The sequence below is a fragment of the Pocillopora damicornis genome, chromosome 8 (assembly GCF_964200805.1).
Source record: "Pocillopora damicornis chromosome 8, jaPocDami1.2, whole genome shotgun sequence".
Lineage (NCBI taxonomy): Eukaryota > Metazoa > Cnidaria > Anthozoa > Scleractinia > Pocilloporidae > Pocillopora > Pocillopora damicornis.
The window spans coordinates 15726124-15751637 of record NC_142677.1 but is presented as its reverse complement, the minus strand read 5'-3'; the positions used below and the strand labels follow the sequence as shown (position 1 = coordinate 15751637).

Genomic DNA, 25514 nt, shown 5'->3' with positions numbered 1-25514 from the left:
TTTAAGTCTTTCTTTGCCTGTTACATGCCATAGGGTCGTTACTGCCAAGAGCACGGAATTGATCGAAATAAAGTGGCGCAAATGTTTTTCTTTAACGGACTAGCATCGACCATTTTTAGAGCCATCACTGGTCGCCTGTGTGACTTCGGGAGGAATGTTCCAATCTGGATCATGAGGTTTGCAGTTCTTGTCTCTGGGACTTTGGTGATCTTAATGACATTATCGTCAACATTTTATCCGCTTCTAGCATGTTTTGTTGTATATGGGATGATGGACGGTGCTATTGCTTCATCGATGAATATTCTAGTTTTGTCCGCATTATCCACGAAACAGTAGTCTCAGGGAATTGGTTATTTTCATTTATGTGTGGCAGTTACACTGGTGGCTGGTCCCCCTTTGGGAGGTAAGTTGTATTTTAATACCTTTACGCAGTCTGAAATGCAATGTTTTTTAGGAAATCATCAATGATGTTGATTCTTCATGCATTGCTGCTTCAGCGCTATTGGCCTAAACGCGTCACGGGACCAAATATACTTCAGCCCGCAAAGACTCATCTCGAGATGAGAGAGTGTTTGGCTGTTACTACAGAAGAGGAGATGTGCTTTATAATTATGAAGTCATACCACCGTGCGCTAAAACTTCAGACGGTGACGTTTTCGCGGCAAGCTGCTTGCGAAGACTTTTTTCCCCGCTCAATTCTTTGAAATATTTGAAGGGCTCTAGAAACAATAGCCTCGATCTGGATCAAAAAATATGCTCCTAATATGGTCGTATATTTGTCCTTGAATCTTGCGCAAAGTTAAAAGTGAGGTGCAGATAAAACAGTGTGTCACGCTGATTCATGACTATTCAAAACAAGTGAAGAAGTAACTTTTACTTTTCGAGCCTAAAAATCGTGATTATTGTAAATAGAACAGGAAGATCAAATGAAGACCTCCTAAAAATTGCACGACACCGAGAAAGTACCAGCGATGAATCTTTTTTTTGTATTTCTTCTTTTTATCTTTGTTGTAGGATTCATCGCTGATTTGCGTGGATCGTACATCCCTGCCTTTTACACAGCAGGATCGCTTCAAATTTTTGCGGTTGGGATTCTCTTCTTATCTCACTGTGGCAAGAACGGTTATTTTCAGACAACACAGATTGTAGTGCGAAGGACAAAAAACTATTCGCTATCAAAAGAATGACATTCGTCTAAGGATGAACTTGTTTTACTTACTTATATGCAAAAGTGTTTTGATATTTTACTTCTCAATTTCAAACCCAGCCTTCTATAGTCCATATCAGAATTTGTGTATTCGTTTTTCCCCTCACGCTCAGAGGACTGTGAGAGGAAAGAAACAGTCAGAAAGTAGTCTTGGCTTTTAAGGAAACTTAGACTCTTAGATAAATCACTAAGCATGGTTTTAAAAGTTTTAGGAATCTAATTAAAATATAGAGTGTTTTTGGGTGTTAAGTTGGTCGTCCATCATAATTTTTACCGATTACACTTCGTTGCTTTTGTTTGAAGCGCCAACGATACTTTGAATACCCGAACCTAATTTATCTTTCTGCCGACTATTAAAAAATTACAATACTACTTTACTAGGCCCTTATAAGACCAGTTTTGGCTTCTCTGTCGGTAATTTTCCCAGGTCTAAATTTCCTCGGAAAAATGATTCTCACTGAGATGAAACATTTCGTGTAGCTGGTATGGGGGTGGGAGGCGGGAACTTTCGAAGGGCAGGAAGTAGGGAAAAATATTAAAATGCATTCATCGTTTATCAGTAGTGTTTCTTAACTGAAAAGCGGAAGGAGAGGGTTGAAGGTTGGCCGGAAGATTGTAGGAATAGTGAGATTCTTAGAGAAAGTTCCCTCGACGAATCCAAAGAGAATATGATGCGTATCGAGCCTCAGTAAAGTTTTTTGGTTTGGCATTAGGTATCTACCTACTGCTTCACGGGCTAATTCGAGGAAAACGCAAAGTTTACCTGAAAAACACAACAATGAATCGAATTTTTGAATGAAGTTGGCTTAAAACAGTCTGCCGCCTTTTCGCCAGGATGAACCGCAAAAATTGCCATTCTGTTATCAGTTTATTCAAGAAATATCTGTAGAACTAGTTGTCTTCGTCAATAAACCCAGACATTGCTTCATTGCGGCTATGGCAATCATATAACCCAATTTATCATAAAAATTACAATTTCTTCGATTGTGATTGGTTTTAAAAACTCTTATTTTACACTAATAATTCACTTGCCAAGTTGTTATCGGATAGTTTGTCATCAGACAGCTTGTTATCGGACAGTTCCATAAGCCAATCACTTTCAAAGTTGTAGTTTATAGCAACCAATCACAGCCTTGGTTCCCTTTCTTTCATAACTTGGCTACTCTTTTCTCGGAAATTGTAATTTTTATGATTAATTGGCAATAAAACTTCGAGTCGTGTCTTCGTGATAGACGAATCGAACTCCCGCTGCACGGTCGTCCGATCTTGTTATCACTCGTATGATTACAGACCGAATTGGACTCCACTCAGTCCTATTATCATAACTAAAAGCACCTATCTTCATTTCGCGTGCCTATAATTCTTTTGATGAGGCTCGACGGACCTAATTTGAACGTATCGCAAAGTTAATGAAAATGTTTAAGTCTTCTTTCTTTTCTCACCACGTACGATTCAAGACGAACCGGATCCATGCAGTTATTCTATCTCTGTCCAAGGATCACTAAAAAAAATGGCAAAAAGTTGCAAGGATGCCATGAAACTTATGTCACCTCAATGTGTACTACATAAGTTTTTGTTGCTACAAGATGTCGCTGCAAGATGTCCTTGCAACTTGACCCCTGGCCCACGTTTACACAATGCAGACGTTGTCCTGGGAACGTGACTTTGACATTCGATTCGAAAAACACACCGATAATGTTTTTGAAGAATGGATCACGCTATGGATTGTGAGCGTTGGAATTACGAGCCGAATGTGAAGAAAACAGAAAGAGTCTGATTATTTCGATTCCGAGTCCTTCGAGAGTGACCCCGATCTTCAGAGGTGCTGTCACCGAGTGAAAATCGCTTACGCGACTCCGACTTCAACTCCTTTGTCAGTGGAAAGCCTCTTGAAGGTCACGAAGATAAAGGTTTGTTGAATCGCCTCGAATGTTCCCATCAGGAAAATACACAGCTGATACGATTTTCAAGTTTTAGCTCATCCTCAAAAGCTAGCTTTATGCGAACTGTTGTTAAAAATGTAATGGTTAATCGTTAGTTGGTTGGTCCTTTCCATGCGTTGAAGTAAACAAGTATATGTTTAATTGGTCATTGGAACAGGCCTTTCATCGGATGTTATGGGAAGCGCAATCCTCAAGGCATTGAGACGATTTTCGGCCTTCACCTAACTTTTTTTTTGATAAATTCGATTATTTACAAGGAAACACAGACCAACCTCAAAATTCCATGTCAATTAAAAATGTGGTGGTTATCTACTGTGTCCGCGAAAAAAGAAAATTTAAATTATTTTAAAGGATCTTGTCTTGAACAGCTTTTTAACAACAACAAATGGGGTATCACGAATACTCAGACCTCAAAAACTTAGACCTTAGTTACCCCTAACAAATGAGCAGATTAAGCAGATGTAAAACGTTTTACCAAATTGGTCTCAATCGAACGTGACAATAACACTCTTCGCCACTTGCTTGCATTTTTCACCATGAGTTGCCAGGGCCGAGAAAGAGCTACAAGAGAATTTTATTTGTCTCAGTGATTGGCGAAGCGACGATCTCCTATCAGCGAAATCAAGGTTGCATTGCAAAAAACATGATTGAAATGAATAAACCCTGGCCGCAAAATATTTCCTCTACTAATTCTCCGATGAATTAAAATTGCCCGTAGCTTATTTTAATGTAATTAAGCTATCAGCATTCACTATCGCCATTTTTTCTGCATCGCTGCGTGAATTATAGATTTTTTGTGGGAAAGTTACTTTGAATCTATTGAAATAAGCTAAACTAGAGCTGCAAATGTGAAATGAAAGGCTCTCCTGCTCCAAAGTCTTGACGTCTTTGTGTTTTGTGTGTAATTCGGCCGCAAATGGTGCTTGTATAAAACGGTTTTAGGGTTGAATGTACGTTCAAAGTCGTTGATATATTCGTGTTCTTCATATCTGCAGTTATATTTAATTAGGTTGGCAAAAATTCAAAATTTAATTAGGTTGACAAAAATTCAAAATTTTAGGACCTTTGACTTTTGAAGTTTTTTGGGGGAAAATTTCTTCTTTGAATTTAAATTCTTACAAACCTTGGTATATATTTTTAAGTGAATCATAAAGCATATTCAGTCTCTCATTGAAAAAGTCGAGTGAAACTCCGTACCTCATTGTAAGACTACTAAGAGTAAAGAATTGTTGTTTTCTTAAACAATACCTTGGTTTCCGATATCGTCGGTGCATGCATCGTTAACTAGAAGAGTTATTCAATTTTTATTGTTCCAGTACTGAGTATGACTATTGGAGAAGTGACAATACCGCTCTTAATAAAAAGAAGCGATCTTGTCGCACAGCTTGTGAATCTAACTTCAGTCTGTATAAAAAAAAAATGTCTGTACAGAAAAAAAAAATTATTTAATAGAGGGCGGAAGACGGGAATTAAAGGTTTGCAAAAGGAGAGGAGAAGGAACGTGAAGGGGGGAACTTCTCACTCCCTGACCTGCCCCCCCCCTTCCCACGTTCGAAAAACAAAATTCTGATGCGAAGAACTCAATTGGATATTGTGGTTTGACACCAGCTATCTACCTGTTGCTATATGGGCCGGTTCTGAGAAAACGCAGAGTTTACCCGAAAAAATACAAAAGGGACTGTGTATACGATAAAATAAGCTGTAGAATAAAGCTGGCTCAAAACAGTCTGTAATACAGTAGAACCCCGCTAATTCGATCTTCCAAGGAAAACGAAAAATGGTTCGAGTAAGCGGGGTCCTGTAAATATTACAAAAAGGAATAATGTTTTACCATTCTTGCACAATCAACAATCATTTTCGTTAATTTAGATTTTTTTCGGTTTTGTTTTGTTTTTTAAAGGTTTTCGTAGTTTATACGGTTTGTTAAATATATATTTTCATAAATGTTATCACGTTCGACTCAATCGCGATTTAAGGTTGGGACGTGACAATCAGACACTTATGAAGGTCATCAAACGCGAGGTATTTAGGGTTAATTTAGGCCAAGGGTAAAGTAAAATCAGTTCGAGTTAACAAGGAGTTCGGGGAAAAACGGATCTTGTTCGAGTTAGCGGAGTTCTACTGTATTTCGCTGCGATAAATCAATAATGCGATATTTAATATTGTACTGTACTGGTATTGAAAAAATACCCGGTGAACAGGTTTCGTTCGTTCGTTTCACTTAAACGACTGTACGTGATCACCTCATTCGTTATCACCTCATCAAACCAAAGAAAAATTAAATTATTTTCATTTTGTTTTCACGACATAAACCGTTGCCGTTACCATTTTTTAAGCCAAGATGACCATTTTAAAATATTTAGTCCTATTTAGGTATCCGCTTAATCTCGTGCTTTTATTGTCGGGCCAAAGTCCAAGAAAATGTTTACACTAAGTAATAATATTTTGTTTTTCAGTTCGACTTAATTTGCATGCATAACCTCGTCTGGTTCTTGTGAGTTATTATGCAGACTCAACGAGGCGTAACCTCTTTAAGGTGTACTCTGCTTTGTGAAGTTTCTAGAAAAAAACAGAAATTCTATCCAATTTAGAGCAGCCAAGCGTTTATGGAGGGACCAGAGGGTGATAGTTTTCTGCTGACAAAGGAGGTCATCAAGGAACAGAGAAGAGGATGCAATGATTTCAAGCGGATTTCGCGATATTTGGGGGAATGTAAACAGCCTGACAGCCCGTATGCTTATTTTGTATGTTTCTGTGGGTTTCTATGCATTTTGATCGCCATCGGCTGTTCGTATTCATACGGTCTTCTATTCCCAGTGCTACTGCACGAATTCAAAGAAGGAAAAGCCAAGACAGGTTAGACATCGGTTTTAATTTCCCTTTCTGTTGCTGAGCTACGTAAATCGTGCCGCTAGATTACCATACTTTCTTTAACATCTACAGTGAAACCTCTACTAAGCGGACACTAAGCCGGTTCCCGAAATTGACGTCTCATATTTCCCTTCCTAACGAACCCTAATTCAGAGGACACTTATTAAGAGGACGCGGGCACTAAAATAACATGTATATGGTTAATTTCTAGTGTTAAAATCCTCTATTAGCGGGGAACCGGTCTGAATTGACAATGTAGTGTATGGGATACATCATTGAAATAGTCAATTATAAGTAATCAGTCCATGTACCATTGCTGTTTTGCGTATTACCAACAAATAAAGTTGGTAATGAAAGGTGAAAGGTAATGAATTTGAACTCTGGATAGCTTCGTTAACAACATGGAACTTTATCACAGTACAGAGTAACTGTTGAATGTGAATCGTTAACAAACATTGCGCAATTTTTACGAATCTCTATTAAGCGGACCCTCGGGATGGTCCCGCGAGACGTCCGATTTATAGAGGTTTCATTGCTGTATAAAGACGAGACTTATTATCAAATGCACCCTAACGCCTTTTCTGTTAAGTAAACATGGATATCTCCGTTAGTATTTCACAATGTCTTCAAGTTCTTGTAATACAAAGACTTTATGGGTAAAGTTTGACATAAAACTTATCATGGGTTTCTGTCAGGAGATAGTGCTTGCGCTCTGCGAGACCGTTGTTTTATGTTATTGTTTTTTTTCTTATCTGTTCTTCCAGCTTGGGTTGGTTCTCTGGCGTATGCATGCGGCAGTCTATTCGGACCAGTTGTAGGACTTCTTTGTGATCGATTCAACCACCGTACAGTTGGTATTGCAGGGGGTATTATCTCTACCATGGCCCTCCTTGCTACTTCGCAAGCTCCAAATCTAACTCTGATGTACTTCACATTTGGAGTTGCGTTTGGCTTTGGAAATTGCTGTATCTTCTTTGTTGTGCTAACTATAATGCCTAAGTACTTCATTAAAAGGCGCTCGCTGGCAACAGGGCTCGTTCTTATGGGGTGTGGAGGGGGATTAATTGTAATGAGCCCAATCATTCAGGCCTTGTTGACAGTGAGCTCATGGAGAATCACATTTATTGCCATGGCAGGGATGTTGTTCGTGACTTGCATATTGTCTTGTTCATTCGACTCGAAGATTGGGGACAACGATAAGGACAGCACTGATCAAGACAAGAAGCCGAACAAGTTGTGCCCTACGTTAGATTTTTCATATTTGAGAAATAAGAAGTTTGTTATCCATCTAATTGGAAGTATCACGTGTTTTTGCGGAATCACAGTTCCTTTGGTTCACATGGTAAGTTGATGTGAAACTTGAAGTGGATCACTCACACGCCCCGGTGAACGATGATGATGTAAATGAAGATGGTAAATTTCAAGCCTGTTTATTTAGGTGAAAGAAGATGTTTTTTTCAGTTAATGAAAAATTAAGGCATACTCGGAGAAAAAAGCCTTTGTTTAGGACTCCGAGTGCTCTCAATGGGAGTCGAACGCGTTAAAGCCTGACAGTGCTCCCTTGATCATGTTGGAAAAGATATAATAGATATTTAGTCTTCATTACCTCATCGCACAAACCATTGTGCTAGTAAAGCATTACCTTAATTAACAATTGAGCTCAAGCTCAGGTTACACTTGTTCTCCTACAGGCAGAGTACTGTCAAGAACGTGGAATTGACGCAAACCGCGCATCTATGATGTATTTTTGGAACGGAATAGTGACAGTTATTTTGAGGGCATTAACGGGTTCCGTGTGCGACAGGAACAAACTGTATCCAAGGCTAATTATGCAAGTGGCAGTTTTCGTTGCCGGAGCAACTACAATCCTAACCACCTTAACGCAGTCGTACACCGAACTATTGACCTGTTTTGTCGCTTATGCTGTTGCCGACGGGGCTATAGTCACTTCAATGAACATCTTGGCTTTGGAAGCACTTTCCCCAAAACAACGCTCTCAAGGATTTGGATTTTTCCATTTCTGTATTGCGTTCGCTTTAGCAGTGGGCCCCCCTTTCGGAGGTGAGTGCAAACGCTGGCCCTTGATTTCTTTTACGTTACCTTTCATACTATTTGCTAAGGTTAAGCTTCTTGGAAAACGAGCATCAATGAAAGCAGCGTCTACACGAGTCTTTTCTTATTAACAGAAGATATATTCATTAAAAATTATTGGAAGAGGTTGAGAAAAACATCATGATTTGCCAATGGCAAGAAAGAGAGGATAATTTATCCTCTCCTATGGTAAGTAAATAAATTATTGCCAAAGCTGGTGACTGTGGAAAACCATTCTGCAAGGCAGTTTCTTTAATCAATCCCTTTTAAATTTTTTTTAGGTTTTCTTGCCGACTTCTCCGGATCATACTCCCTCACATTCTATGTAGCAGGAGCATTCCACGTGTTAGCTGGTTGTATTCTGCTCTTGTCCTACTGTGTTTCAAGTCCCAATGTCGCTCAGGAACACTCTAAGCAACTTTCACCACACGAGCAATGTCTAATTGTTGATGTTGTAACTGTATTATGAGATTTCGCCTATAAACCGGTTGTAGTTTTAACTACAGAGAGAAACTTTTAAGAAAAAAATTATCTTATTATATGTTATAATAAACATTCATCATTTCATTAAAGAGTACACGGTTAATATTATATAAGCTTGAAATATGGGTCTAGTCGGCTGTGAAAAAATGGTGGACGATGACTTAATCGTGACATCATAAAATGATAAAATAGCATGTTTTGCTAGTTACTAAGCTCACCCCTATACACCTTCACCCCTCTAAACCGTCCTTCAGCCAAACGGTTTATTCGTAAGGAAGCAGTCTGATGGACCATCACATCCTAATGCCTTTGCCTTCAAAACTCATGTTCCTGTCTTTTTTTGTGAGATAACGATTCTTTTCAACTGATTCTTTTCAAATTAACTCCCCATGATTTACCATGGAAAACAGGTTAAGCCCATTTTGAATTCTCAGAGGTGTACTCCATCTTTTATCGTAACAGCCTTCTTTGGCAGATGTGGATCATTCTTGGAGGTGCGCATTTGCTCAGGTAGCAGATTTTGGAAATGTGAAAAGTCTTTTGCCCCAAAGAAAGACTTGAGCCTCCAAAAACTAAAGAGGGTTTAAATGGGCAGTTTTTTAGTATTCCAATCATATGAAAATTGGTTACCAGTTGTTTCGTACCCACGGTCGTTTCGTACCCAACTAGGTCAATTCGTACCCAATCAGTCGTTTCCTACCCATACTAAAAAAGTACGTTTTCCACGTTAAGTATGTTTAAAGTAAGAATAGAATGAACGAATAAACGAGGATAAACTAATCTACTACAAAGGGAGAAAAATATCACACTATCACTAGCTATTATTGTTAAGAACGTCTCAAGTATAAACAATGGACTGTTATATGAATACCACGTTTACTTTGCATTAGGCAATAATTTGGTGTTTTTGTCAAGAGGATCACAAGCCGGGATACAAAACAGAATTTTTCTGATATGTTACTCACATGACTCTGTTAACTAGTCGTAAGCAACAATCGACATCTGTTCACGCGCTCGCAAGAGGTACTCCGAATGATTGTATATTGGTATGGGTGCGAATTGACCGGCAGTTCGGGTACGAATCAACCGGCGCTTCGGGTACGAACCGACTTGTTCTAGATACGATCGACCGGCGGTCTGGTTACGAACCGACTGGGCACGAAACAACCGTGAGTACGAAACGACTGGAAACCAATACTTTGGCTTTGATGAACATCTTCAGTTTATATCAATACTACTCCTTTTAGTCTGTTTAGTGAAGAACATTGGTACCCGATGCAAAGCCTTCCCCGACTCGTCTCAAAACTTTGGGGAGAGAGGGGGGAAAAGAAACGAGAAACCCGCGTCTTACAGCGCTCGTGATGAGGGCCTGGTCGCGGGTTAAACGTCATCGTCTCATTGCTACTCTTAACACTCTTTGAGGAGGCCATTGGTTCGTTATAAGGTTATACCCCCTTAACCAACCTGGGGAAGGGGGGGGGGGGGGGGAGGGTTCTTGCAAGCACCCAGCCACGCCCTAGCCAGATGGTTTGATCCTTGGAGATTCGTCAGCATGTGAACCTTCAAACACTAAGATGAAATAACACCAAGAAACACGTGAATGAAAATTGCGCTATAATCTATTGATTATTTTCTATCAGTAAAGTTATGTAATTTCTTTCTTGGTATCAGAATTTAAACGAGTGAAAATACTAGATCATTTAGCTATAAAAAGAGATATGGAAATTTCCCATCGGGCTGAGAAAATTTCGTGAATTACGTTGTGTTCTTGCAGATAACAGACGCACAATGTACCATAATATGTAACCCGCTCGTGCAAAGCCAATTTTCTTCGTATTCAACTAATCGTTTGCGACATTCCCCTTGGGTCTTTTGAGGGCTTTTCCTCATGTGAAGCATAAGAAATAAAAAAGGATTTCTGAAAGCTCACGGATTTTTCTCTCCTGTATTTCGAACTGGCCGTTCTTCTGGAGTTCAACTCTTTAACCCCAAGAAGTGATTAACATGTAACTTCTCCCGATAACATCTAGACATTATCCTGCAAACAGGTAACGAGAATACTCAAACTTATCGGATGGAAGATGTTATCTTGCTCTAGCAGCAAATTCTCATAACTTATTTAAAAAGAAATGTGTATGAGGTAAGGGAGAATTAACAATTAGATCCTGGGAGCTTGAAAGGTTTTAACCACTGCTTTTGATATAATTACCTTTAATTCCCATGCTCTTGCGCACTTGTTTGAAATTGCAAATAATTTCAAGTCAAATGGCTTGAAATATTTATGCCGAATTCTCTTGATGTCAGGGTAGGAAAATTTCTTAATCAAAGTTAACTTAACATCACTACAGTAACAGGAAGAAGAAATCAACGAGAGCCATCAACCTATCAACAAACGCCATACTTTTTAAACTGTGAGCTCTCCCTTAAACAATAAAACCAGCACCTCTTATATCGTGCATCATCATAAATAACAATTTACGTACAAGATAACATAGCGTCTGTATTACTTCTTCATCGATTTTCGTATCAAGGCCAACCTCTGCAAGATACAAAAAGTGGCGGAAAATATCTCAGAAACAACGTAAAAACAAACCAATCAATGATACTTTTCAACGAAAGTAGCCCTGTTATAAGGAACATTGCCACACGAGAGAGCATCCCAGTCCAAGTCAGATCGTAAAACGGAGAGAGAGTGACGGGGATAAGAAAGTCAACAATGAATCATCTAAGTAAGAGGCGCCTGTCCTTTAAACCATTTAATCCTCCTCTCTACTAGAGAATGAGATGACCCTGGCAATAAAACAGTGACGGCGTTATTGGGTTGGAACATTATTTCCGGTGACAAACTAAATTTTCCTCTCAATTAGTTATAAAATTCCGTTCCAATTACCCTTCACGAATTTCAGTTTGACAGATTGGTGACTGATATTTATTTGAAAAGCCGCGGCAATCGAACACCAAAGATATATGTTTCAGACAGTATAAACGACAGCTCTATTCAAATTGAGATAAACTCTAACCAAGTCTGGCTACCTTGGTACTTCAAATGACCAAAATCCGTTTTAATCTTTTCTTTTTTCAATCTTCCACAACTTAAATAAATTGTTCTGAATTGCACCGAACAGTTTTAAAGTTGAGCCTTTATTTCGATATTTTTCGTCCATGTAAGTTACAGCCAATAGATTGGTTGCAAAAATTTTCTTACAATTGTGAATTAACCCTATTATGACAAGAACGGCGAGAATTTGAAACAACCTTTTTTGCACTGACCTGTTTGTGAGCTTCTGTAGTGGCCTGTTTCTTAAACGGTCGAAGTTCATCGCTACCAAATCCAGGGATCCACATGTTCCAACACCTTTCTATAAAATGTACACAGAACAACCAAAACAAAAATAATAACATAACAGACGATACATACTAGTTGAGATACTCAGTGTAAGACAAGTGTTTAATTATTTTGGCCTAAAAAGATGCAGTGATTATCTCGGTCTAACGCATCCAACTGGTTAGAGAGCTTTGGCAGTGCGAGAATAAAATGCCTTGCCTTAGAACACAATTCACTAACCCTAGTACATCTAACTTTTGATCTGGCGTTCAACTCGTCAACCATTTAGCAACCACGTCTCCCGCCATTGCTCCAGGAGCTTTTACCTGTTTCTGTCACATGAAATGACGACTTAACAATACTGCTACTTCCCCTGGACGGGATGTTACTTCATTCAAGCGATAACCACCCCCACCCCCCTCTTCCTACGCATTTTGTCATGTTTCCTTGTTTCCTTTACAGTTTGCTGGCAGCAATTTATATTCGGGGGGGGGGGGGAGGGGGGAGGGGGGGAAGGGGGGAATGGGGAAGAAGCAATGCGAGAGTTAAATCTCTTGCCCAAGAGCACAACTCAAGGACCCCTATGGGGGGTCGACCCCAGACCTCTTGATCGGGAGTCCGGCTTAGTAAGCATTACACTAGCATGTCTCTTAATACCTACACATGCACTGTTAAGAAATATGTTGATGAGAATAGTCTAATCGTGATTGAACTCTGTGAAATACAAACCTAGGTGCAGCTGAACATCTCGTACTTCTAATGTGTTTGATTTTCGATGCTTAGCGATCTGACAGGAAGCCGTTACAACACTTTCTATAAAGTCATCTGCAATCTGCAGTAACAGCTGTAACACGGAAAACAAACCAGTCTTAAAATTTTTAGAAGAAGTTCCTCACAGTAGCTTAACCACTTCACTCTCAATATCTAATAAATCATTCCCCTTACTTCTCACAGTTTTAGTACTGAGAAGTTGGTTTTATCTTAGGGTTAAAAGTTCGCCAAAAGTTTGAAGGGAATGGAGTCACTAAACGCTGCAACCGTCAGCCAAATAGGACAAATCTCCTGAATTTATTTTGTAACAAAGCAAAATTCTTTGTAGTAACCTTTTGGGCCAGGATAAAATCCTTAGTTGATCAAGCTTGTCTGGCCAAGAAGGCTGAAAACAAGAATTTTGCCAATTTGCACTCATCATAACCCCAGGCTATGTCGATGAATCGGACGTACGATGAACAATCAGAAACAACATGCTGCTTGTCTATTCTTAGCTTGTACAGAGCTGCCCCTTGGAGCTTTGTTTGGCAACATTACTCACCAACACTGTAAGTAGTTTTTGAAAGTATCTAAGACACCACACTTGCTTGCAACCTTATAATAAAGAAAAAGGGACGGGGGGGAGGGGGGGGGGAAGAAACTCACATCCTCAACATCATCGTCCATCTGTTCTCGAGGGTCAATCTCGTGAAGCAAGTCTTGCAGTCGTCGTTTGGTCAGAACTTGGTTCGGTGCCGGGCTACTACTGTCCCCCCTCAGGGCTGTTCCTAGAAATGAATAGTGATAAAGATAACGCGAAACAAATTAGAACTAAGGAAAAAAACCGAGCGAAAGATAGCATTTCAATTGATAGTTGTAAAAATTAAAAGCAAACAAAACACCCAGTCAATAAGAACGAAGGTTAAAATCTCTAGGAACCAATCAGAGATCAAAGTAAATGCACGTGGATATCTCTTCGTCAACCAAAACAAACTTTTGAATCTAACGGGCAGTACAGTAAAATACGGCCCGCTAAATTGACCAATCATAGCGCATATACTAACTGAGAGCTACAAAACTGTCAAACACTCTTGTTATCATCTTGCACAGAAAACAAGGTCCAATTGTTCTTTCACTGCTTATTTTAATAAAAAAATCAAAGAAGCTTGAGTTCATCAGGATACAAACTGGGAAAACATAGCAATTGCCAAAAAAATGTCCAAAACTACTTTTAAATAACTCGTTTGAGATGACATTACAAATTTGAAGGCCTCTAACACAGGCCTCTTTCTGCCACCTTCATTTTCACTTGATCTTCGTTATAAGTTTTAAGCAACCTTGTTCCAAGGGCCTCTCTTCCCCCCCCCCCCCTCTCCCCTCCTTTCCACCAAACACAGCGAGAAAGGAGTGAAAAGAAGAGAGATCCTTGGAGTAATGCTTATAAATACAGCTTCTTACCAGCTGCTTGTGTTGAAATTCCTTTAGACACAGCAGCTGATATTGGTGCTGGTGCGATGTTGGTAACATGTCCTCCTGATGGTACAGCTGCAGATACTGTCCCCGATGGAGCAAGTGTGATTGGCATGTGAACAGGGGACTTGTTAGGTGCTAAATGCCTCTGTAGAGTTACAGTCTGTGTCACACCTGAAGCCACTGAGGGGAAATTAAAAAAATATAGAGGGGTCAGTTTTGAAGACATGATGAAAGATCTTCATAACAGGTTGCTCTGTTATCCTGAATGGCTTCCTCTTTGAAGCCACAGTTTAGGCTTGATGTGCAAAATACTCCCTGACAAGAACATCTGGAGGTCTAATCCAACATCCATATTTCTGATTCTGTCTTAATTGAAGGGGTATGAACCTGAACAATGGCACACTTAACATTGTTTATATGTGTGGGCTGCCATGAGACACTATTTTCACATTGTCTCTTTCTGCCCAAAAGTATAAATACATACCAGCATGCTAACCTGTTGCATATTTTCATCTAAACTAAGTTGCTCTAAAATTTCACTTTCTATCTCCATGTGATTTCTGCTGTTACCTACAGGTTATTCTGTATCAGTTGAAGTTTAGGGTTTGTTTTCGCATTTATTTTCCACGTCATACAGGATGTTTAGGTAAAAAAAAAAAAGAAAAGAAAAAAAAAAACAGAGAGAGAAGTCTGGGAATTTGTCAGCCATTGTACAAATCTGACTCTGTGAATCTGTACTCTGATATAACATGCTGTTTCAGCCAACAAGAACATGCATTATATAGCAACTTAGCCACAAACCTTGCATGGGTCTGTTTGTTAGAGTAACTGTGGGTTTAATGCCTTGTCCTGGTTGTGCTGGGGCAACAGTTCTGACTGCTATCTGCTGTCCAGGTGCTAGAGTCTGTGTGACTTGAAGAGTGGTAGGTTGAGGTGACTTCACTGTACGTTGAACTGTAATTCAATTTATCATAGAAATTATTGTTAATAAAAAATTTTATATGATGTTTATATTTGAAAATGTTTTATCTTAGTTTTGAATATTATCCCACCTTAAATTTTTGTTTACTTAATGGTTTGTATCTTATTTTTCTGCAGTTAAAATGCAAAATGAGGCAGAAATTAAAGTGCACTGTTTTCAACAAGTTTTAAAAGAAAATTGCTAAGAAGCTCATTCTTTTTTTCAACACAAGCCATATTCCATTTCAGAAATGAAGAACTGAGCAACAGAACCAGCAAAATTTCAGCCAATGCTTAAGTAGTCAAATCTTATTGTATCTGAGAATACTGAAATTATGAACAGAAAACAAAATTCTTTACATGAACTGAGTGAAGGAGAAAATCTTGCCCACAATAAAAGAAATTGGAAATACCGGTAACCTCACCATTTTTCTGAGTTTGAATATGCACAACTTGAGTTTCTAATGCTGACTTTTTGATCATGAGCCCCTAATAAACTACTTGGTCCCACTACTTTCAAATAAAATGAATATGGTAGCACCAAATGTGAATAAACCTTCCTTACTTCCATCTGCAGTTCTCTGAAGCTGTTGAATGGATGCTGGATTAATGACCACATTTTGAGGCTGAATTGGTTGCAAAGTAGTCGTCTGAGGGAGAATAGTCTTTGCGGCCAGTGAGGCCTGACCAACAGGGATCCCACCAGTGACAGTGGTTGCAGGAAGGACAGTAGTCTGTTGGTTTGGTAATGCTGTGGTTGCAGGAGCAATCTTTGTCATCTGCATGGTGTTGGGTGCTGCCACATGAGTAGGTACCAAGACCTGAGTGACAGGTGTCATGACAGTTGTTGTTCTCATCACAGCTATCTTGCCTTCCTGGATTGCCTTTTGAAAACAATTGGTTTAGAAAAATATCAAGTTTGATATGTTTTTGTTTGCAGTTCTTTTTTCTGATCCCAAGGAAGAATCTCACTCACCACTCAGACATTGTATCTTGATCACCAGGTTGGGTGCAGTTTGCATACATAATACATACTATGCACCCTTTAGATATTTACTCCTTTTCAGAGGACAATTTTTTCATTCATGATTGAGGTTCTCACGGGATATAGTTCTCTTTGTATGGAGATGATTCTTGGGATTTGAAACTGACATGTAAGGAATTTTGCTAAAAAATCAATAAGCAAATGCTGTTGGAAAATGTTTGGGCACATCTGATCAAGGTTAGATAAAACAAAGTGGTTTGGATTCAAGTTATTTTCAAGTTTTTGGGCCAAAGATGTCTATGCCTATGGTCCAAAAACCTTGGTAAAAACATGGCTCCACACCCATCCTAAATAATTCAGTATGCACAGTTAGCAAAACTTTGGATCTGTGGTCATTTCTAAATATGTCCATATGCAATTTTTTCTGCTGTGTAAACAACCTTTTAAAAGGCGATTTTTATTCAGTTCTACAAATCTAAAACCAATCAAAGCAATCACAATGGCTAATTAGACCAAAGGCAAGTACAACAAGGGACCAACTACAGTTCAAACTCAAAATATTCAACTAGTACCTGGAAGGGGAAAATGTTGGTAGTCATAAATCAAATAACTGCAGAAATGCCAGTCCTTGAAAATGTTTTCTTACCTTTTCATTTTCTGCCTTCAGTCTACGAAAAAGAACCTTAAGCCGTTCAACTTCCTTTGCTTGCTCTGGAGTGTACGGACCTGGGCCATATCCCTGAGGAGAAAGCAATACACCCTTGAGGTATGTGCTGATATTTACAACATATTTGACAAGCAAGCAATATAATGAGCTAAGCTTAGTTTGAAGCCAAGTTCATCAATAAGTCCTCTGAAGCTTTTCAATGGTAGAGCATCTGTCTGAAAAATTCATCAATCTTAGTCTAAAACTTGATATTTCTAGTGCCACACATGCAACAAATGACCACATGTAACATCAGATATGAACAATGATTTGTAAACTATCAATCTGTCACATCCTAACATCGGTATACATATTCTCTTTACTGTTCTTCCAACATTTCTTTCGTGCTGACAAGGAGAATTTGTTTAACAATCAAGAGCTTGTTTAGTTGGTGATCGGTTCCTTCATTCTTGTGACCTTATTGTATGATTCAGGGGTGATATTGTAAGGAGAGATTATATGCTGCTCACTGTCAAAGGGTCACATTTCCATATAAACTTTACACTGATTTTGATATTTTGCAAAATTAACGGCAATTTTGATTTCGAACGTCAAGTAAAACCCTAGTTTTGGTTTGTATAACTGCAATTTCATGTAATATGATTAACTCCCTTCTTATCAAAACTAACAAGTTCAACAACTTCATCTCCCTAATCAACAATATCTTCATTGTTCTGAAGTGATTTCGAAAATATAGTTCCACATGTGAACGTCCCGAATATTCATGCCGACGAAAATTGTACGGAACCCCTAAGATAACCCGACACTGATATTTGCTGAGTTCTTCCTTGTCTAATTAGGCTGGAAACTAATTTCCTATTTCCTTAACGAAACATAGCCCACTTTCGTTATAATATACTGCCCAATAATTGCCCCTTCAATTAATGATAACTAAGCTTGAATGCAAACCTGGATTCTCTTTTGAATATCTTGCAACACCTCGACGATACTTTTCTGCTGTCCAGTCTTTGGAGAGGACGAAGCAGTCGTGACAGTTGGTAGCGACTACCGATAGAAAACGAAATCAAACATGTCAAAATTGTAAAACGATCTATCAATCTAACAATCTAAGAGAACGAGCACACACAAAGCTTCCTACTCACCGCCATGATAGCAAGTGGTTACCAAGCTAATTTTAAAAGGCGCGGCTGCCAAGGCTTTGTAGCCAAAGCAGCCATGTTTTACTCTGGCAGTGGGTAACCTTCCTTGTTTTAACTTGATTTTCAAATTTTCTCCGTTTTGAAAATTTGAATTTATCACAATGTCTCGTCAATCGACTGTTCGTGCCGACAATAGAAAAGTGGTAAGTTGTTTGGTTCGTTTGAAGGCTTCAAAACCAGTGTCATGAAGAGCCAGGATTATTAACGAAGGTAATTTGATTTTCACTCTTATCTAGAGTGCAGAGCTGTTTGTCCTGACACACGGAGCACTTGTAGCACAGCTGGTTAAAGACTATGAGAGTGATGAAGAAGTGAACAAGCAGCTTGACAAAATGTGAGTAGTTATTCAAAGAAACTTCTACAGAGATGTAATGTAAGCATGGGAAAGAAGCCTTACGTTGTTAACCCCTGAACTTTCCGAAGTGATTTACATAAGACTTCTCCCTACAATATCCATACACTATCCAGCAAACAGGTAATGAGAATACTCCAACTCATCAGATTGAATTGTTGTCTTGATTGTATAACAACTTCTCATTACTAATCTACATGTAAAATGGAAATGTGTAGATGCTAGAGGGGAGAATTAACAACAAAATCTTGGGAGTGAAAGGGTTAAGTTATTACTGTGTAAATCACTCATTACAATGGTGACAGACTACCCTGGGAAAGTGCAAGTTGCAAGGGATTTAGAAGGATGAGGTAGTTAACAGCTTCACTGCATTAAGCTTGTTAAAATCCACACTTCCAGAAATTATCTTCTTTCATTATCTCCTTTTTTTCTCTTGAAGTGTCAAGGAGTATTGCTACTTCCTGTGGGTGGTATATAGGTTCAATGTAATTCACTACCCGCCCCTACCTAGCAATTGATCAGTTCTCATTACAGTTTGCTTGGTACTGTCATTTTGTACTTATGGGTGGAGAGAGGTAACATGTCTTGCCCAGGTTTACAGTCAAGTTGCCCGAGAGTTATCTCGCCCGTAGTCATGTCACCTGAAACCCGAGTCATGTTGCCTGAAATTCAAGTGATGTTGCCCGAAAAAAAAAAGTCAAGTTGCCCGAAGAAACAAATATTGAAAATATCAGAATTTCAGACTTTATAAATAGGCAATAAAAATGAGAATTTTTATCACTAAAGTGATAGTCCCCCCTGTTGTTTGTTTCTAACAACAAAGGGAAACGTTGTTCGTTTCCAACAACAAAATGAGACATTGAGAAACTTTATCTTGGTTTCTAACAATACCATGAAGACTTTGACTACACAGAAATCGATTGTATGGTCAGAATTGAAATCTGTTGGAGTAATGACTCTAAAAAAACATTGTTTGTTTCTAAGAACAAAATGGAGCATTGTTTGTTTAGTATGTACTTGTTTCTTACTCACAGACCTTTCATAAGCTTGAGAAACTTTTCCTTGGTTTCTAACAAAGCCACGAAGACTTTGACTACACAGAAATCGATCATATGGTAAAAATCGAGGTCTTTGCAATCCTTTGGTCTGAGACGCTGGTGCACCATGTTAGCTGCCCTGACGTTCTAGTGTGGTTTGGGTAGCTTCCCTTTCTTGTTAGAAACAAACAATGCTTTTAGAGTCGTTACTCAAACATATTTCAAGTCTGACCATACAATCAATTTCTGTGTAGGCAAAGTCTTCATGGTGTTGTTAGAAACCAAGATAAAGTTTCTCAAGCTTATGAAATGACTGTGAGTAAGAAATGATTACATACCAAACGAACAACACTTCATTTTGTTGTTAGAAACAAACAATGTTTCCCTTTGTTGTTAGGAACAAAAAACACTTTTAGAATCTTCATTTTGTTTTCAGAAACAAAGAGCGCTTTTATTATGATAAAAATTTCTCAACTTTATTTCCTATTTCAACGTTTCCCTTTGTTGTTAGGAATGAACAACACTTTAAGAATCTTCATGGTGTTGTCGGAAACAAAGAGCGCTTTATTGCCTATTTACAGTCTGAAATTCTGATCTTTTTAGCATTTGTTTCTTTGGGTGACTTGACTTTTTTTTTTTTTCGGGTAACATAACTAAAATTTTGGGCAACATGACTCAGGTTTTGGGCAACATGACTTCGGGCAAGATGACTTTCAGGCGACTTGACCAGTTCCCCTTGTCCAAGAATGTAACACATTAAAGCATGTCACACCTTAGGCCTGTAGCTTTCATTCTGGGCTCCAGGGGCCTGTTTGGTGTAAGACTTGCTAATTTAATAGGCCTGAGAAGCAGATGTTGTTGGCTGTCTTTCATTTGAGATCAGGATTTTGGCAAATGTAAAATTCAAACAATGAAGATAACAGAATGAGAAACAAGATGGACTGGTGTATGAGCAAAGACTTACATTGTAATTTGGTCAAATTAGATTTAGAAATATTACATCAGGCCTTTAACGTTCCCTGCAGTTTTGAGAAACAGGTCCTAGAGCACTAAGCATAAGGACCACATGCTCCGTAAAATGAGCAACACTCAATTTACTTAAGAAATTTAAAGAGACCACAGCAAATTAACAAGTGAAGTTAAAATAGGAGGATTTCAACCTCCTTACTGGACTTATCAAACTTTATTTTTCCCTTATTACTTTGGAAATGCACTTATAGGAAATAGACACCTTAAATAGATGAAATACTTTAGTTTGTAATGCAGAGGCATGTATCCATCAAAGAAATTACTCTGTATTAGGTTAAGAAACGATGAAAGTGAGACCAAGGACAAAGTTGGTCAAATATCAAACTTACATTTTACCTAGGAATCTTGCAATACTCTTAAGTCATTCAGTTTGTTTCCTAATGTCAAAACTATCTCAAAACTGAAAATGGAATATGGTGTTGAATTAGAAATGTAAAAAATTTGCCATCATTGTTCACATTCTCTAGACAATGCAAAGTTTGGTCATTTCACATTGATTTTTTGCAGAGGATGCAAAGAAATTTGCAAAGATTTATAATGCACCTGTATAGCCATTGTTCTGCTTATTAAACCTTTCCCTTAGTAAACTTCCCATTGCCATTGCCATCATGGTTTTCTTAAATTCCATATTTTCCCAAAGAAGGAAGTGTGAATAAGGTGATTATTTTCCTTATAGGGGTTATAATATTGGTGTGCGATTAGTAGAGGACTTCTTGGCAAGATCCAATGTTGGAAGGTGTCATGACTTTCGAGAAACTGCTGACGTTATTGCCAAGGTTAGTTAAAATTCCTAGAAAAAAGTTTGATGAACTTCTCTACCTAAGAGTGCAGACCATATGAAAGTGATAGAACGATTTCTGGCAACATTTCTAGTTGTCAGTTCTTATTGCACCTGAGGGACACTAAGTGTAGCTTAAAATGTTTTTGGTGAGTCAGGACTCACAAAATACTAAAACCACAGAGGGATGTCTGAGGTGGAGGTGAATTATGGAGTCCCAAGCCTGAATGCTTGGAAGTATGTTAGTGTGCTCTAATAATGAACAAAATCAGTGACCACACCATGTTGACTTAGTATTTTTTAACTCCCTATTTAGCAACAAATTTGAATTTTCAATATCCCCCTTCCCTACTTATAGAAAAAATATATAACTGACAGTACCTCTTTAAATTTTTTTAAAGTCTCTTTTAAATTTATTTTAAAAAATATATGCTTAATTTCTGAAAGTGATGTTTTTCTTTACTATTTGCTTTTTTTTCCCTTTTTTCTTAACAGTTGGGATTTAAAATGTTCTTGGGTATTTCACCAGTGGTAACAAATTGGAGTGCAGCATCAGATGAATTTTCCTTAATACTAGACAACAATCCCATGGCAGAGTTTGCTGAGTTGCCAGAAGGACATGAAGGACTTCTTTTCTCCAACATACTTTGTGGTGTCCTGAGGGGAGCCCTTGAAATGGTAAGAGTCCAAGGGGCGTTGATATGTCCTTACAATCAGGAGGACTTACATTTACCACAGCTTTAAAACTTTCCTCCCACTTAGTGAACACCTCCTAAATTGTGCAATCTACAAATTTCCTTGTAAATTATTAGTGAGAAACTGGTGTCGAATTTAGATCTCAACTTTGACCTGATAAGGTTGAGTATTCTCATCACTTGTTTGGTGGATACTTAATGGATATTGTATGGAGAAGTTACATGCTAATCACTTCTGTGAGGTAAAGGGTGAATAATGCACTTGGAAAAATTAGGTGGTCCTGATTGGCTGAAAACAAGTGCATTCTCGTGTAACACATATGCATAGTTGTAACACGAGTGCAAAGTGGTAACACTGATGCAAATTACAAATGGCGTGCACGCTCTCAAAATTTTGTCTGTCTTGACTTTCAGTGAGATTTTTTCCTGTACATTATTAACAAGTACTAGCATGATTTCTCTTGCCATTTGGTGTGATTAAAGGGCTTGTGCAATTTTGTTGTCTTTGAAAATTTTACTGGAGCCTATTAACCCCAAATTGCACTTGCAGTCATATTACATCATTTGCAAATAGCACCCAACTAGTATCTGGTAGGCATGGGTCTGAATCCCATCGAAGCCTGAATTTTGTCAAGCATCTTTTCTGCAGTTTCTTAAATTGTAGCTTACTTGTGAAGATCCTTGTTTTGCTTTAACAAGACCTGATAAAATTATTAGAACAAAACAATAATTGAAATTTTAGGCCTGTAGTAACTAATATTACAGCTCAGTAATGAGGTCTGTCAAATTTCCTAGAAACCCAAAAATTATTGAGTTATGTCATAAATTTCTGTAAAGCCTATTCTGTATGTCCTCGTTCTTCAAAAACTTCTGACATGGTGGAAACAAATAATCTTTTTTTGCATTATTTCCCTCTCAGGTACAAATGGAAGTTGATGTTTGGTTTGTTCATGATTCGTTAAGAGGCGACGAGACAACAGAAATTAGACTCAAGTTTATAAAGAAGTTAGAAGATGCTCTCCCCGCTGGCGAGGACTAATACTACATTTATACCATGTATAAAATTCTGTATAGGAGATATTTTAAACGAAAAACTCAAACAACGATTGTCTGCTACTGAAATGTTATGCAAACCTACATTTATTAGTAGGCTTTGCGTGTTGTCACGGATGATGCAAAATTTCGAATAGGTAATTTTAATGACTTTCTTTGAACCAATGTCGAGTTGATCGTTGAAATATCGAGAAGTTTTTGGAAAACCGAAGGAACTGAAGTCGTCATTTACTTATGACTTGATTAGCTATTTTGGTGTTTAATTGTAAACTATGTTATCACTCAACATTCAATACATCAGAAAACATCTCATTTCTCCTTTAAAACACGTAAAAAATTCTTTGATGAAATAGATGAAGGAATACTTGGGTTATTTTAAATTGTTGTGGTTAAATATAAATGTTTTTTTAGAAATCAGTTTATTGTTGTCAGCAGACGAGGAAAAAAAAAAAACCACTCTAGAAACAACTCGTTTAGGCCTCTCAGGCGCGTTCTAGTAGTGAAGAATTTTCCACGACGTCACTATTGCGTGCTGTAATACATATGACATTAAATTTTAAATAGCTTTGCAGGATATTTTTCGTAACTGTGTTCTGACAAATTAGTTTTTCGTAACCACAGATTCCTTAGAAGTGAACTAGTATACGTAGTATTATAAATTATGGCATATACCCCTAATTGAAAAGGAGACAGCGAGTTTAATTAGACGTCCATCACAAAATATCGAACAGTAAACATCCTTCCTCCTTCTGACAGAAAAAAGATGAAAAACATGCAAAACGGATCTATTTTGTCTAAGACTTTTGAACCTTCTGGGCAAGTAGCTAAGAATGTTAAAAAAAAAAAAATTAAGAGACCACATGGAGTCTTTTGTAATTTTTGTCGGTAGTTGTCACAAACATCGTTTTTTTTTGTCAGGTGTTGCTAGGAAGTTTTCAAAATATTTCAAAAGATTTGGATAGACATTTCTGGAACAAAAGTGTTCGGGAAAATTTTAAATTATTTTCTAATCAATCATAGTACAGAGTCTAAATTAATTGTTTTCGAGATATGTAATAGGTAAATGCTTGTCCAATATATGTCTACTATGTTTTCAGTAGAATACACATTTTTTTCATGAAAAGCTGTTTATAGACGGAAATAGCCAGGGGAGCTGAAATTAAATCTAGATACTTTCGCATCTGTTCATGCCTAGAGACCAATCTTTGTCTTCGTTGTTTTGAACGCCTCTGCACGAAATGTTTTCTTCCAGTTGTGTTAGTGCTCTCTGCAACTGTTGCACAGCCCTTTTTCTTGTCAAGCGGATGTTTTCGTCTCGATTTGCTTCAATGCCATCCAATTCGATCAAAAGACGCGTAAGTTTTTCTTCAATAGCTAGGTACGCCTTACTCTTGCTACTTTCATCAAAAGCAAGTACTTCCTTTTCAAGCTTTTCTGCTTTCTTGAGAATACTTTGAATTATTAACAGTTTATTCTTGCTTTCATTTTCAACTGAAAATTCCAGTGGTAATGAGTCTTCACTTTGAGACTCATCGCCTTTGTCTGTGTATTCTTTAATGTATTCCTTAAATTGTTCAGTATTGGTCTTGGTGATTTCCTCTCTAACATCTCCACCGCCGTTCAAATAAGATTTTCCTAAAGCTTCTTGGCTCGTAGCCATATCGAAGTAGTCCTTTTTGTCAAGATTAACGGCGCAAGCGTTGTCAATGTCGAGTAAAGTGTAATTATCCTTCTTCATATCGACCTCTGCTTCCTTGGTAGTTTTTTCTTCATCTTGAACGCTTTCTGAGTCGCGGGCATCTTCTATTTTGCCATCTGCCTCAATCACTTTATTTTCTTTTAGAATCTCCTCTCCGTTTTCACCCCCACCTTTTACTTTCTCATCGACTTCAACCTGAATGGGAATACTGAAAGACGTCTTGGGTAGAGATATTTTACTAATCTCTGGCGCGGAGGGCGAAGTTTCTTGTAAACTTCTGGCACTATACGTATTTCTTCTTCCCAGTCTTACAGGAAGACTCGATCCGGACAAGTAATGATCTTCAAACACCTTCTGCAAATCTCCAACAAATGGATTTTCTCTGAAAAAATGTCTTCTTTGTTCTTTTCGTTCGGTGTGATTTTGTTGTTCACAAGGCTCATCTTCACTCGATTTTTGAACTCGCTGAAAATGTTCAGGCAAACTATATTTCCACAATTTGTATTGCTGATTTTTGATGTTTCCATTTTTCCTTTGTTTCGACGAATCATCGGTGTTTTGTGTGTTTTCGTGTGCTGTCTTTGAAGATCTTTCTTTAGAAGCCTCGCACGGGTTTGAAACAGTTTCCACGACCAATTTTAGTTTAGGTCTACTGGGCAAACTCGAGGAGCGAGAGAAAATGCGGGGTTTTCCCTGCTTGAACTCGGGGTGAACTGTTACCGGGATCTCTCTGCTCATAGTTAAGTCTCGACACGAGTAACTTAGTCATCTAACAAGACGTTGTAGCGATTGAAAAGACGTAAGGATTAGAGATGAGTCCCAGAAGATGAGGGATTTAAAGAATGGAAAACAAATGCTCGCGGTATTGATCATGTTGATTTACTACTTGAACTTGGTCACGCATACTCAAGTTCACG

The 25514-nt window shown here is 38.2% G+C and overlaps 5 protein-coding genes across 8 annotated transcripts in view; 3 read left to right on the top strand and 2 right to left on the bottom strand.

The window, feature by feature from the left end:
* The window catches only part of LOC149041616 (monocarboxylate transporter 4-like), a 7398-nt gene extending 5942 nt beyond the window's left edge, over positions 1-1456 (top strand). For both annotated transcript variants that reach the window (XM_089214757.1, XM_089214758.1), the window contains 2 exons: positions 34-403; positions 1015-1456. In XM_089214757.1, the coding sequence (XP_089070883.1) occupies positions 34-336 (303 nt within the window). In that variant the 3' untranslated portion in view covers positions 337-403; positions 1015-1456. The remainder of the gene's footprint in view (positions 1-33; positions 404-1014) is intronic.
* Positions 1457-2866: 1410 nt separating this feature from the next.
* Positions 2867-8703, top strand: LOC113675817 (monocarboxylate transporter 2). 3 transcript variants are annotated; one of them, XM_089214756.1, is made up of 5 exons: positions 2867-3117; positions 5742-6006; positions 7158-7363; positions 7713-8082; positions 8394-8703. In XM_089214756.1, exons 2-5 carry the CDS (start codon positions 5757-5759, stop codon positions 8579-8581), a joined length of 1014 nt encoding a protein of 337 aa, XP_089070882.1. In that variant the 5' UTR covers positions 2867-3117; positions 5742-5756; the 3' UTR covers positions 8582-8703. The 3 variants fall into 3 exon arrangements, with proteins under 3 accessions (XP_089070882.1, XP_089070881.1, XP_089070880.1); XM_089214755.1 differs by having other exon boundaries at positions 5607-6006; positions 6786-7363; XM_089214754.1 differs by having other exon boundaries at positions 2869-3117; positions 6786-7363.
* Positions 8704-10195: 1492 nt separating this feature from the next.
* Positions 10196-17935, bottom strand: LOC113676272 (uncharacterized). Its single transcript, XM_027192914.2, has 10 exons — positions 17898-17935; positions 17704-17799; positions 16735-16827; positions 15669-15987; positions 14945-15097; positions 14129-14323; positions 13337-13458; positions 12650-12764; positions 11866-11954; positions 10196-11134 (listed from the first exon to the last, which is right to left on the bottom strand). The coding sequence occupies exons 1-10, from the start codon at positions 17901-17903 to the stop codon at positions 11099-11101; spliced, it is 1224 nt and encodes a 407-aa protein (XP_027048715.2). The 5' UTR covers positions 17904-17935; the 3' UTR covers positions 10196-11098.
* A 19-nt stretch (positions 17936-17954) lies between these two features.
* Positions 17955-24095, top strand: LOC113676233 (trafficking protein particle complex subunit 3). Its single transcript, XM_027192870.2, has 5 exons — positions 17955-18097; positions 18191-18288; positions 21049-21148; positions 21646-21828; positions 22765-24095. The coding sequence occupies exons 1-5, from the start codon at positions 18056-18058 to the stop codon at positions 22882-22884; spliced, it is 543 nt and encodes a 180-aa protein (XP_027048671.1). The 5' UTR covers positions 17955-18055; the 3' UTR covers positions 22885-24095.
* Positions 23149-25335, bottom strand: LOC113675826 (uncharacterized). The gene has a single exon (XM_027192428.2). The coding sequence runs from the start codon at positions 25333-25335 to the stop codon at positions 24064-24066; it is 1272 nt and encodes a 423-aa protein (XP_027048229.2). The 3' UTR covers positions 23149-24063.
* Between the last annotated feature and the right edge of the window lie 179 nt (positions 25336-25514).

Excerpts from the sequence above, each read along its gene's own strand:
- LOC113675826 (XM_027192428.2), bottom strand. The coding sequence starts at position 25,335 with ATGAGCAGAGAGATCCCGGTAACAGTTCACCCCGAGTTCAAGCAGGGA.
- LOC113676233 (XM_027192870.2), top strand. The coding sequence starts at position 18,056 with ATGTCTCGTCAATCGACTGTTCGTGCCGACAATAGAAAAGTG. Across the intron at positions 18,098-18,190 it reads GTGCCGACAATAGAAAAGTG|AGTGCAGAGCTGTTTGTCCT; the intron begins GTAAGTTGTTTG and ends ACTCTTATCTAG. Across the intron at positions 21,149-21,645 it reads CTGCTGACGTTATTGCCAAG|TTGGGATTTAAAATGTTCTT; the intron begins GTTAGTTAAAAT and ends TTTTCTTAACAG.
- LOC113676272 (XM_027192914.2), bottom strand. Across the intron at positions 15,098-15,668 it reads TCAGAGAACTGCAGATGGAA|TTCAACGTACAGTGAAGTCA; the intron begins GTAAGGAAGGTT and ends ATTGAATTACAG. Across the intron at positions 11,955-12,649 it reads AGATGTTCAGCTGCACCTAG|AAAGGTGTTGGAACATGTGG; the intron begins GTTTGTATTTCA and ends TACATTTTATAG.
- LOC113675817 (XM_089214755.1), top strand. The coding sequence starts at position 5,757 with ATGGAGGGACCAGAGGGTGATAGTTTTCTGCTGACAAAGGAGGTCATC. Across the intron at positions 6,007-6,785 it reads AGAAGGAAAAGCCAAGACAG|CTTGGGTTGGTTCTCTGGCG; the intron begins GTTAGACATCGG and ends CTGTTCTTCCAG. Across the intron at positions 8,083-8,393 it reads AGTGGGCCCCCCTTTCGGAG|GTTTTCTTGCCGACTTCTCC; the intron begins GTGAGTGCAAAC and ends AATTTTTTTTAG.